Raw genomic sequence first — 14,195 nt, forward strand, 5'->3', positions numbered from 1 at the left:
TAATTATTAAAATAATATATTATTATTATTATGGTACTGATACTGATATTGATATATATATATATATATATATATATATATATATATATATATGATAATATCTTTTATTTTATAATAGAATATGTTATAGAACTCAAAAATTCAATAATAGATTCATATGACATTTCTCCTGAAATTACAATTGAAATTACAATCAGATTCTCATTCGTAACTTTTTTTCTTACTCACATGAGAGTATAAGTCTTTTACATAATAAGACCACTAGAATCTTAGTACCTCTAGCCTACCCCCGATCCGATAAGAACAAACATTAAACATTTACACTTTCAATTTGATTCCATCATAGCGCAGGCCTTTCAAAGGAAATTTCTTTCTGTTCCTCCACGCTGAACTCTAACCACTTCATTGTCTTGCAGAGTTTTATGAACAAGAAAAACCCAATTCCAGCAACAGTCATGATACCACTCACCAAATAAACAGTTTTAGTAGCAATAACCATTATGAAAACCAGAAAACCAGAGGGTATGAAGCACATCACAGCCAACAATGGCAGCCTCAGGGGAACACGGTAAGGCCTTTCAATGGAGGGCGACTTCCATCTCAGCCAAAGAAACGACGCAAACTCCAACAACATCCCCAAACTGTACAAGAAATTCGCCGAAGAAATTATGTCGGTGAAGTCCATGTAAGACACACCAATAGATATCAAAGTCGATAGCAGAATCCCCAACCAAGGCGTGCCGAACCACTTTGACCTAACTCCAAAAAACTTGGGCAGAATCCCGATCTCCGCCATGCCCAGAACCTGGTACGCGCTGCTGCTCAATTGGGCCTCGAAAAGACCAATTGTCGACAACACTGCCCCGACTTCAATCCAGATTTTCAACCACTTCCCCGCGATGATTTCCGCAGCCTGCGCGTGGAACCCAGTTTCCCATTGGCTCTGGTCAACCGAAACTGCTCCAGTGACGGCGAAGAGAGGGATCAAGTAGGAGACGCAGGTGAAAATGACTGCAACAAAAAGGGCCAAAGGGAAAGTCTTGTTGGGTTTATCAACTTCCCCGGCTAAGGTACTGACGTTGTCCCAGAAGTTGAGGTTCCAGAAGAGCGTGTTGAAGAACAAGTTCCAATCTTTCTTAACCCCCTTCTGACCCAAGCTAACCCACCTATGGGGCTTAATCTTGGGGATGGCGATGAGGGACATTAGCACGAAGGGGGAGAGAGAAACCACCGCGAGTAACACAGCGACGTTACCCACGATGGTGAGGCCGGTGTAGTTGAGGAATGAGAGAGCCAGGGTTGAAGCTATGACTGCCACCTGGCGGGGCCAGCCAGATCGGAGAGCGGGGATGATTTTCTGGACGTATTCGATGCAGAGGACCGGGAAAGATGCGATGTTGATGACACCACTCAGGAACTTCCACGTTCCCATTAGGGAACCCCAGAAGGGCCCGAAGGCCCGTTCCGCCCACAGCACAAAGCCACCGTTTCCGGGATAGGCGGTGGTTAGCTCCGCAGTGATTAGGGCTTCGGGGACGCTCCAGATGAAGGGGAATATGAGGAAGCCCAGGAGAGCAAGCAGGGGGCCAGCCGCTTGAACCGCGGGCTCTTCGCCGTAGGGACCGCCGGCAACTTCGAAGTAGATGAGGAATATGAGAGGGATGAGAGTGAGTTTCTTCACTTGGGCGGCGTTTCCGGAAGCGGTGGCGGTTGCAGTTTCGGTGGCGGGCAAAGAAGGTGTTTCTTCGACACCCATGACCACTGATTGCCCTGTTTGTTTGAAATGGTTGGTTCTTTTATAAAAGATGGGAACATGTAACCGAAACAAAATTATTTTTTTGCCCCTTTTTCACTTTCACTTACTGCGAAAATGTATACAAATAAAGCGAAAAATTTGACAGTTTTTAGACCGAAAAAATTAGAGATCCTATGTAACATATCGATTATCACTGATCTTAACATTTTAAAATATATTAAAAGTGCATTTTTAATATTCAGAAAAAATAGTATTCAAAAAATCAATAAAAAATTTGAATTCGACGACGATATGAACACTAAAAAACAAAATTAAAAAAATATCTTTGCAAAATATGATTAAAACTACCCAAATCTTCATTATTCTTTTGAGCCAATTATCTTTAAGTCAAAGTATTGAGTAGAATATATTCAAAATAAATACAAATTATGTAAAGTGACTTATAAAATATGCAAAAAGACAAATAGAAAATATATGCAAAGAGGATATGCCTGAGAATATAAAAAAATTGAAGTTGTTATTTTCAAATGAAACTTAAAATTAGATAGTTTTTAATAAATAAATTATTAACAAATTTTCATATTTAAAAAAAATCATATTCAAATAATATAAATTATAAGTATTTTAAGTAACATTCTTATTAGGTATTGACCACTCGTAATTTATTATTGGAAGTTCTTCACCACATGATAATTTATTTATCTCACTGTATTATTAAAACTTGAATATCTTATTTAATATCTTAATTTAATACCTACACTACATCTCAATAGTCCTTAGTTTTTTTGTTTTTTATCCACAATATATTAATTGAGAATACTAGTAATTATCATTGACATATTCAAAACATCACATTTAATCACACACACATTCATATGCACAAAATATCATCGATCAAACCAAATAATTCACACCTTATCATTAATCAAATAGACTTCATATCTCATACCATTCATTAAATAACCCTTTTAAACATATTTATCAAGTTATCTAGATATATACAAACATTTTCAATTATTTTCCATTCATACAATTAATTTAAATTAAATATACTATTTTTGAAAGAGAGTCAATTCTTTAAGTACAATTATTTTTCTAACCATAATAAATTAGAAAAAATATACTAACTACTTTTGGATTTGAAATTTTAGGGACATATTTTAATTCATGGAACACTTTACAATTTGCTTGGTGATCAAAACTTAAATACCTTTTGCTTTCTATAAATTCAACCGTTATGCATAATCTTGCAACTTCCAAATCCTAAATTAACAATTCATTTATTTCCCAATAAATTGCATTAATTAACTAATAAAACATGGATAATATGTTATAATTAATTTCACTCAATTTAAATAAATTAAATTTGTTTAAGGATAACAATGGGGTGGGGGTAGGTATTTATAATTCTGGATTCCAAGGCATTGACATGCTCTACCAAGGTCTCATAAACACTAGGTGTATCTCTACATGTCACTCTCTTGGTATATTCAAGTCCTCTAACCAAATGATCATGGTTAGGAGTAGGGTAATTTAAACCATGTATTAAACCAGTTCCAGAAGGATGCCTTTGTAGAAACATGTTGCATTACTCAATATTGCTAGTTCCTGTAAGAAATTTTTAGTATAATAAAATATATTTAGGATCTCACCACTCTTCTAAGTATTTCACTCAAATTCTCACTCATGTATCACACTTATAGGCTTTTTCTTGATTGCACTCTCTTGCCTTACACCACTCAAATTTCCTTTAGGCCTTGGCAAAGAACTTTAGTAGCTTAAGCAAAGAGTGAACAAACAAAGTGAAAAAGCGTTGCAAGATCTAAGTCTTGACTCAAGAGGATAAAGAAATACAAAACTCTAGACAAAACTTCAAGGAATTTTAAAAACACAAAACAAGAAAATTAAAATTAGAAAATAATAGGATTACCAAAGAGATTTAAAGGAAACAACACGAAGACTCTAAGAGAAAGACTGATTGCAAGTAGATATCAATACACCACAAATAAAATTGCAACAAAAAGTTATGTTGAACTCTCCATTTTTTATCTTTTTTTTTCAATATATATTTGTTTCTTTTTGACTTTGATCCACAATTTTTTTTTTCAGTTCAATAAAAAAACAAACTTAAACAATTTATCCTTCAAACCCTCATACTCATGTGAATCAAAGTAAGTGCACTTGCAAATCCCAACACAAAAACAAATAATTTCCACAAGTCAAATGTAGAAATACACAATTTAAACAAAGAACAGAAAAGAAAAAAAAAATGCCAAATAAAAATAATTAAACCAAATTGGAAACAACCTTAAGGGTTTTACTCCTTACAAATGAAACAAACAAAACTTAAAACAAAACACAGAACAAACAAACATTGAAAATTTGTAATTTTTTTATATGAAAGAAAAATAACATAGAAGAGGAAATTCAAACCAGAACCTTGCTCTAGATACTAGATGATATGATCCTATCTAGGAAAGAATATGATCGTTTCTGAATTTGAAACCTCAAGGGGCACCACACGAATAAATCAGAGAAGAACGCAAAATAAGACAGAGATGGAGGACGCCACAATCTAGTAGATTGATATGTCATGAAAATTCGCCACAAAGATGTTAATCTTTGATAAGAACCGGAGGCCTAAGCCAAGAACAAAGAGAATCATCTCTTTAATGAAATCAAATTCAATATATGATTAAAAGTGTTTACATTGTTTTTTTTACCTCTATATATAGGCACATAAGTTTAAGAAAACCTAAGAACCCTACAAGAAGGCCCAAGTCCAAAACATAAAATCATAAACTAATTAATAAAAAAAGCGCAAAGCCAAAAACCATAGAACATAACTAATTTCTAAGAGGAAACCCAAAGTCTAAAAACATAAACTAATTTTCCTAAAAACTATCCTTCAAATGTGCTTCAAGCCATGATCTTCATATTCTTTGAAATTTCATATTGCTTGTAGCATCAGGAGTCTTGAATAGTTTTGATCTTTCAATCTCTTGCTCCTTACCCTTCTCATAGGCCCTTTAAATTGTAAAGGTTCATCTTCAAGTTCTTCTTGTATGGAATCTTGGGATAGTCCTCTATCATTTTCTCCTTCTTTAAGATAATTTGTCCTCAAATTTGTACACTCGAAGTTTAGCAGATAGTCCTCTATCATATCCTCCTTCTTAAAACGATTATGCATAACGGTTAAATTAAATATACTATTTTGAAAGACAGTCAATTCTTTAAGTACAATTATTTTTCTGACAATAACAAATTAGAAAAAATATACTAATTACTTTTGGATTTGAAATTTTAGGGACATATTTTAATTCATGGAACACTTTACAATTTGTTTGGTGATCAAAACTTAAATACCTATTGCTTTCTATAAATTCAACCATTATGCATAATCTTTCAACTTCCAAATCCTAAATTAACAATTCTTTAATTTCCCAAGTCTAAATTGCATTAATCAACTAATAAAACATGGATAATATGTTATAATTAATTTCACTCAATTTAAATAAATTAAATTTGTTTAGGAATAACAATGGGGGTGGGGTAGGGTAGGGTGAGACGAGTTTCATTAACGCATGTCCATTTTGAAAGTAAATTTTTATCTTCATCTTCATACTCATATCCATATCCATATCCATTTTATTACTGTTTCAATATTAATTAATTATTTTTCATATAATAAAAAATAAAAATGGCACCAAAGGAAACATAATGTTATGAAATATTTGACATAAAAAAGACATATTCTCACATTTTGAACGATAGAAAATGTCGCCCAGCGATGTAGAAATAGAGGCACCTTAGGTCTCATTTTTGTTACTACTGCCTAATAGTTCTCCTTCCACGCATAGTGATATAGATAATGCAGTACAAAAATACACTTCTAATAAGTCAATGTCTCGATTTTAGTGGCTACAAAGCTCGTATAATCAATTCATATACCAAACATAACTCAACATTAATTCAATACTCTTAAGGGTGACTAAGCGGGTTGGATCCGACGGGCTAGCCCGTGTTAAAAAGGGATGGGTCAGGTTGAAGATTTCAACCCGCCAACTCGTTTTTGACTGACTCGTCCAATCGATCAATTTGACAAGCTAAAATACGGATCAGCCTATCCCGACTTATTGGCTCCTTTTTTTAATTAAAAATTAAAATAAAAAATAATAAAAAATATTTTTTATATTATATTTTTTAAGAATGTGTAAATATATAATAGTATTTTAATTTAAATCATTAACACTTACAAATTAAATTCCAATTATTAATTATACTAGAGTAATATAACATGTAAATATAATAATTATTTTAATTTATCTAATTAAAAATATTAACTAATCAATTAAAAGTTTAAAAAATATTTGATATGATTAAATATGCTTTTAATATTAATTTATATGCATATACAAAAAAATTAAAAAAAAAAATTGAAAAATTTGAAAACAAATTAAAAAAAAAAGTGACGGGCCAATCTTGCCCAACCCGTTAACCTATCCTATACAGGATGAGTTACTATTATTGGCCTATTTCTATTTGACAGACCAACCTAATCCGACCCATTTTTGACAAATCACGAAAGGATTGACCCAAAACAGGCAGACTGACCTGTTTTGTCACTTCTAAATACGCTCATCCTATCCTATTTAATTACACAAGTCCAATAAATCTCAAAACAATACTATCTCACATTGCCATTCTAAGTTATCCAAACCATGTTAAAATTTATTATCGCTTCAAAAAAATCTCATGATTCATAATTCAAACCATGTTAAGATTATTTAATATGAAGGCAAGAAGATTAATTAGTATTTGTTGTTAGCATAATGTTTAATGTTTGCTTTGGACAAATTATTTTTACGTGGTTTATGGAAATTCTTGATGTTTAAGTACAATTTTAATATTTGTTTTTCAAGCATTATATTATTTAAATTTTTTCAAAATCTTGTTACTTGAGGTTAATTAATTGTGATTATAACATTCAAGAATGTAGAAATGAAAGTTCTTTTAAAAAATAAATTAAAAGTTATCTATTACATCAGTTAACGTCAAAGTTGATGTAATATATGTTACATCGGTTAAGATAAAAGTTGACGTAATATATGCGTATATTACATTGGCTTTCACTTTATCAATGTAAAAGCTAACAATTTTCTTTTTAAAAACGTACACATGTTAGATGACTTATTTGAACAGCCGATGTGTTTTGTCCTTTCAGTAACTTTTTTATTATGTAAATACTAAATCTATAACAATATATAAAGGGGATTCTTCTTTTTGTGTCCACTTTTCAAAATACCGATTTTATCCTTTAAATATAATAATTTATTAAATTTTTAAAAATTGACCGTTATTTTTATAAACTTTTTATAAAATCAGATGTCTCTGCTTTTTTTTTTTTTTTGTTTATCAATAATTATTCTTTTATTTGTTCTGATATATTTCACTTTATTTTTAATAAATATAATTTTAATATATATATATATATATATATATTTAAAAAATACATATACACAAACATTATCACGCTTGTGTTACGCTAGTTAGTTATAAAGAGAATCGTAGAAATATGAGTCTAATTTATATCGGTTCAACACTAGATGCAAGATATGTGTCAACTAATTATATAAGTACAATCTATGTTGGATTCAAAATCAATATAAAATATCTTAAATAACCAATGTAAAAGTAATTTTTTTAAGAGTAAATTAACATTACTTTTCATTTATGGTCTGTTTGTTTGGTGCGGAAGAGCATTGATGTATTGTGCACAAAGAAAGTCCACAAATCAATGAAAATATACACAACAATCGAGACAAAATTGGCATATTAACTTTCTTCTCTGTTACGAAGATTTGCGGAGAAAGGAACGGTAATTACATAAAATAATATTAATGTATTAAAATATGATATTTTATGTATTAAAATTTTATAATAATTTTTAATTTATTAAATACATCACATCATTAATTATCATTCATTAACTTTCATGATTTTTTTCTAATACAAACAATTTCATTTTCACCTTTTTTTTTCCTTTCAAATTTATTCAACTTCACTCTTTCAAAATTCATTCTCATAATCCAAACAATTTACCCTTCTCTCTCTTTGTACAAATTTGTTGGAAGAAATGTGTGAGCAAAAAAATTGATGAAGAGTGATTTATGCGAAAGAATAGATGAAACTTATATCGTTTGACTTTTAACTAACATTAATATTAAAGTAATATATGTATTCATAATTTGTCATTATTTTTTATTGTTTCTACAATAATAAGAAATAAAATTAATTTATATTCATTTCTCACTGTCTAAATTTATTCAAAATAAGTTTATTCAAAACAAAAATGTTCTCTTTTAAACTCTTTCTCAATTTTCGTCATCAAATCCAATATATTCTAACCCTAATAATTGAACTTTGAAAATCGGAGAGACAGACAAAATCTCCAAAGTGCATTATTTTATGAATTTGTTAAGTAATGCATATTTTATAATTTAGTAACTAAATTGATTTGATACGCTGTCTCAAGTACGCTAACATTGACTCCTACAGTTCTTTAATCAACAATCCCACCTAAACTTGCTTGATGTCGGTCAATCGAATTCATTGTTATTAATATTTTATTGGGCCACGTTTTTCAGTTCGTTGTTAAGATATTTGTAGATTATTTTAAAAATTATTTCATAATTATATTTTTCCTTAAATTTTCTAAAATACAGACATATTACACATAATTATCAATACAGATGATTTTATTAAAAAAGAAAAAAAATAATGAAAACAACAGACTATGATAAAATTATATTACAAATAACTAAAAAAATACTTATTATGAAAAAAATTAAACGATTTTCTTTATGAAAATTATTCTATACTTTAAATTTCATATATCAGGACAAAAAGATAAATTATTCGGTACATTAAAAAATTTATCATGAGTTAATTTTTTATATTCTAAAAAAGACCTTTAATTTTTTACAATTTTTATCTTTGAATATTATTAATTTTCTTTAACTTATTCTTACTAAATTTTTTATAGTTTAAATCTGCTCAACATTTTCTTTTCGGTATTAAAATCTTCCTTTCATCAAACATATTAATTCATTTATAAATTATTTTTAATTCTGCAAAATAAACTTATTTAGATGTAAAAAAATTAGGAATTGTCACTAAACTTATAAGAGTTGTATTCCTTAAATTTTAAAACTTTTTTTCTTTCTTGAATGATTACAAATGTAATTAGATTTTTATGGTTCACTCGTTAGTTCAGTATTCTCAGTCCAGTATTTTCAGGTCTATAGGTTTGATTTTATTCCTCCGAAAATCCATTTAAAAAAAAAAATCACAAATCAATATGTACTAACATTAATTATCAAAATAGATTTAATTATAAAAAAATCACAAATCTTTAGATTCGCTTATTGGTAAATCAAATTTTTAATTGGAAGACGTAACAGATTTATAAACCTAAAGCTAGAAATAAAGAGAAAGTTGAAACAAATAAAAAGTGAAGTTTTACCGAATCTTTAGCCTATGAAAATACGGTCTATTGATAATTAGTATTATTATGTTTTATGTTTTATTTTTAATTTTTAATTTTTTTGTTTATTTTTACTTTTTATTATTATCTTTTCAGATATTTAATAAATTTGAAAAAAATAAATATTTTGTTTATATTTTATAGATGAATAGAAATCTCAGGCAGTTAAGAAGATTATGAATATAATGAGTGAAAATTACTGAATATTAAAAGAATATATCAATAAAATCAGTTATTCACTAGGTTGGTTACTTCAGTTACAAATTAGAATATTTGAAAAATATATCAACAATATGGAATCTACAAAGATTAAAAGATATATATTCAGAATATTCAATAACAAAATCAAGTACAAAGCTACATGACCTGTCCAATTCAAAAAATCTATAAATAAATGGTTTGACAAAGGTAAAAAACAACTCTTTAGGAAAAAAAGAAACCCCTTTTGGGGGAAAGACCCCTCTGTGTGGGAGAGAGGGAAAAAAGGTAGAGGCGTATTATCAAGGCTGGAGACATTTTGTCTTCATCATTATTATAGTATTCAAAATGTTAAGGAGTAGCTAACTCCCTTAGTCATGGGAGTTGGGTACAATGTATTCTTAACTCTTAGTGAATTTCACTATTAAATATAATTATTTTCCATCGCTCTTGTGTTTTATTCTTGTTTTAACTGCATGATAATTAATTGATTACATATTTTCGGGTCTCTAATTATTGGACACGATATTAGAACTTAGATTATAGTAGACAACTAATTGATTGTGCATGTAGACATAGAGTACATCATTGGTCATTCTTAACATCATATTTTTGACTTTAATGCAAATGTATAATAAAAATTTCTAAGACATTAGGGTTTTTATTATTCAAGTTTAGACTTGTCACTAAGACATTAGGGCTTGTTACATTAGGTGTTAATGCTAGAGTAAGAATTAGATGAATATTGTTTGGTGCTTTTACTTTGAATTGGGTCATGAAACCCAATCCTATTGAAGTATTTATCATATATTGTTGCACATATGTTTGGGTTTTATTTTTGTTTTTGTGAAATTTATTTTCTAATTGAGTTATGAATTGCAAGAATTGCCAAGTGCTTCACAAGTCTCTTATGAAATGATACTTGACTTTTCACTTTATTACTTGTACAATTTGGTACACTTGTCAATCCCGTAACATTTATATAACAAATAAAGAATAAACAAAAACCAACTAAATCTAACAAGACTTAGCTAAATTAGTTAAAAACTAACTAGATAAAACAAAATAAACACATATGATAAAAGCTACCTCAAGTTGGAGAGAAAATGTTTTTGAGGGCCAACTTGTGGATGAGAACTCGAAACTTATGTTACGAAAGGGCTTTGGAGAAAATGTCCACTAGTTGTTGATGAGATTTCACATGAATAAGGCATAAGAACCCAGACTCAGCATGTTGTCTAACAAAATGGACATCAATGTCAATATGTTTTGATATTTGATGGGAGACAAGGTTAGAGGAAAGGTGAATGGTAGAGACATTATCACATAACAACAAAGCCATATGAGATTGATGTTGGAAGAAGCGTAAGAGTTATTTAAGCCATAACAGTTCTAAAGTGATGAAAGCAATAACTTTATACTCAGCTTCTATAGAAGATATGGATACAATTGGTTGTTTCTTTGAATTCCATGCAAGAAGAGAATCACACATGAATATATAGAAACCTTTTGTGGATTTTCTACCAAACAACCATCCCAATCAACATCCACTTAAGCACTTAGAGTAAAGTTGATTGAGAAGAGAAAAACCTTCCTTGTCCAAGAGTAGCCTTTAAATAGCGAAGAATATGATGAGTATCATGAAGATGGGGTGTGTGAGGTTTGCTCATGAACTGACTTAATTTATTTATTGCAAAATAAATATCAGGGTTGGAAATACATATATACATAAGTCTACCTATCAATCTTCCATAAGAAGATGATCCAGGAAGAAGGTCACCATCAATGGAGTTAAAAGTTTATTTGGATCCATAGGAATAACAATAGAGTTGGCATTGGTGAATCTAGTATCCTCTAAAAGTTAAAGAATATACTTCCTTTGACATAAGTGGATACCTTGTTTGGATTTTGCGATTTCTGAATAAAGAAAAAACTTCAAGTCTCTTACAATGTTGAGCTTGAGTAATTTTGGAAGCAATTTTTAAACAATTCATATTAGCTCCTGCAAAGATGATGTCATCGACATACACTAATAGGTAAACTATGTTGTGGTCATTACCAAAAGAAAATAGAGAATAGTCACTAGTGCATTTAATAAAACTGTAAGATTGTAAAGTAGTGCAAAAATATTTGAACCACTGTAGAGAGACTTGTTTTAAGTCATATAAGGAGCAATTCAATTTAAATACAAGATTACTAGGATTTTGCTATTGAACTTTGCAACATTGTGGTATTTTTATACAAACTTCATTTAAAAACACATTTTGAACATCTAGCTGAATAAAATTCTATTTTTTAATGGTTTTGCCATCACCTGTTTCCCACCACATCATCCAATATCCTAAAACCAAATGGTTTGAGTCGTCCTACCATCGCAATACTAGATATATCTCCCTTACTCCTCAAGGACTTACGAGTAACAACTTCGGTGAACATTGAGCACTATACTCAACAACGAGCCAGAACTAAGACAAAACATCTTTCTTCTCCCCATTGCCTTGTACAGGCGAGAGAGTATGACACTCGAACCCATCCTCAAACAGGCAAAGAAGACCTCTTTCCATTGCCTCACACGGGTGAAATCATTTTTGGGCTTCTAGGTAAGATGAAAAATCTCATAACGACGTATCCTTCAATATCACTCTTGTAACACCCTAGGGGATATTACTAATTATATACAATAAGTGAATAAAATAAAACGATGTTATTATTCCCAAAATGCAAAAAATTTAAAACTTTAACTAAGACCAAAAGTAGCCAATATCTCGTGATTAACTTATTACAAGTTCCAAAGCTCATATTAAATTATTACAAGTTTTAAAATCCGAGACAACTCAAAGAAAAGTACAAACTACTGAAACCAGTTTATTAAAATCATTCCCATAGTTCACCCTCACTCTGACTATATGTGTCAACTATATCACCTGAAATATCATCTACTCCCTGTGACCAGTCACACGATCATCGCCAAACACAAACAAAAAGGGTGAGTTCAAAGAAATAAACATGCACAACAATAGCATAAACCCCTCACCAAAGCATTCTAACTTAACAGAATACTCATTCTTAAAACCCTTGTTACCCAAGGAATCCTAAAATCAACGTCTCACAGCCCATATGAGACTAAACTTAACATTCATGTCATACTCACACTTGACCATGGCCTCAAAATATTTCATGCTTCCACGAACCTACTCGCTCGTGGTCCATCCTCTAAGAACCTCCTTGCTCATAGTCATGTTTCTACGAACCTCCCCGCTCATAGTCCAACATGTGTGATCCATCTAGTTACGAACTTTGTCATTCACAACAACTCTTAAGTATGAGCACGGAACATACAAACATCTATGCTCATATCCTAACACGAGAGTATCATTAATATGAACCTCCCTGCTCATATTAATCACGTGTTCCATCACCAATCACGAACCTACCCGCTTGTGATAATGTCAAGCATATCCTAACCTAAGGCCGTTATCTCAAAACATACAAAACACATAAAACAATCAAACTACCCCTGGAATGTCGCCTGACGCTGCTGTCAGAACTGAAATTGCGACGGGATGACGAACCAAAAAAGAAACGTATTTGAAAAGAGATCTTGGAGGCCCTACCATAGTTATTTTTGGAAAACTATGAAAAACCATAAAGATAAAGCAAGTCTATGAAAAACCATATTTTCTAATCCGAGAGTCAATTACGCGTAGGAAAGGTGTTAGCACCCCATAGTGCCCGCCCAAGGGCGATACTTTAATTAAACATGCAAGTTGATATGGTTTTCAAAATGTTAATTTTCCCTAAAAATAGTAAGAATATAATGTACAAATGAAACAATTTTTTTTTATATTTTGGGCCCAAAAAGGATTGACCTTGGTCCTACATATTCTCACTCAACATGAGAAATCAGGATTACGTAGTTCTTTAAAAGATATTTCGAAAACTATTTGGAAAATGATTTGACTTTTTGGAGGTGAACTTGACAAGGACTGAACTTGCTCCTACGTATCTCACAATGGAGAATCAAACATCACGTAATTCTTAAAAAAGACTAGTTGTTTGAAAATGTTAATATTTTTATATTTTTTAAATTTTATACTTTTTTTATATTTGAATTACTTGAAAATACGTGTCACACAACGCGAGTGGCTAGACAGACACTAAAAGAGAAAGAAAACTATTGTTGATATTTTTTTGAATTTTTATTTTGTGAATTTTTATGATTTTCAAATATTTTTGATTTTTTAGAAAATATTAAAAAAGTGGAAAAGAAGGATAAAAGTGGAAAACAAAAATATGAGTACAATAATGTTGAGTGAGGTGCATGAAGTAAACAAGGTGTATTTAGTGGAGGGGAGAGTGCAATGAGTAAAATAAGAAAAAACAAGCCCAAAACAAGTCAAACATAAAAGGGTTGTGCAGTTAGTAAAAATGGTGGTGTAGTGAGCAAATATTGTCAAGTGTGTGGTAAATGTTAAAGTGCAATAAGTAAATGCAAAAACAGCCCAAGAACAATAAACAAAGACATAGGGGGTGCAGGGTTAACAATCATGGGGTGCGGGATTAACAATCATGAGGTGCATATGAAGAGAAAATAAAACGGGCTCAGATCACATAATACTAAAAAAGAACATGAAGAAGGTATGTAGAGATCAAACAAGGGTGCACGAGTGAAACCGACCAATCCAAAGATCATCA

The 14,195-nt window shown here is 30.6% G+C and overlaps 1 protein-coding gene across 1 annotated transcript; it reads right to left on the minus strand.

The window, feature by feature from the left end:
- Positions 1–140: 140 nt before the first annotated feature.
- Positions 141–1,841, minus strand: LOC114195331 (putative polyamine transporter At3g13620). Its single transcript, XM_028085753.2, has one exon. The coding sequence runs from the start codon at positions 1,754–1,756 to the stop codon at positions 341–343; it is 1,416 nt and encodes a 471-aa protein (XP_027941554.1). The 5' UTR covers positions 1,757–1,841; the 3' UTR covers positions 141–340.
- Positions 1,842–14,195: the final 12,354 nt, after the last annotated feature.

The sequence above is a fragment of the Vigna unguiculata genome, chromosome 8 (genome assembly GCF_037176805.1).
Source record: "Vigna unguiculata cultivar grain cowpea cultivar isolate G323 ecotype 2 chromosome 8, ASM3717680v1, whole genome shotgun sequence".
Classification (NCBI taxonomy): Eukaryota; Viridiplantae; Streptophyta; class Magnoliopsida; order Fabales; family Fabaceae; genus Vigna; species Vigna unguiculata.

Coding starts and splice junctions, on each gene's coding strand:
- LOC114195331 (XM_028085753.2), bottom strand. CDS start 1,756: ATGGGTGTCGAAGAAACACCTTCTTTGCCCGCCACCGAAACTGCAACC.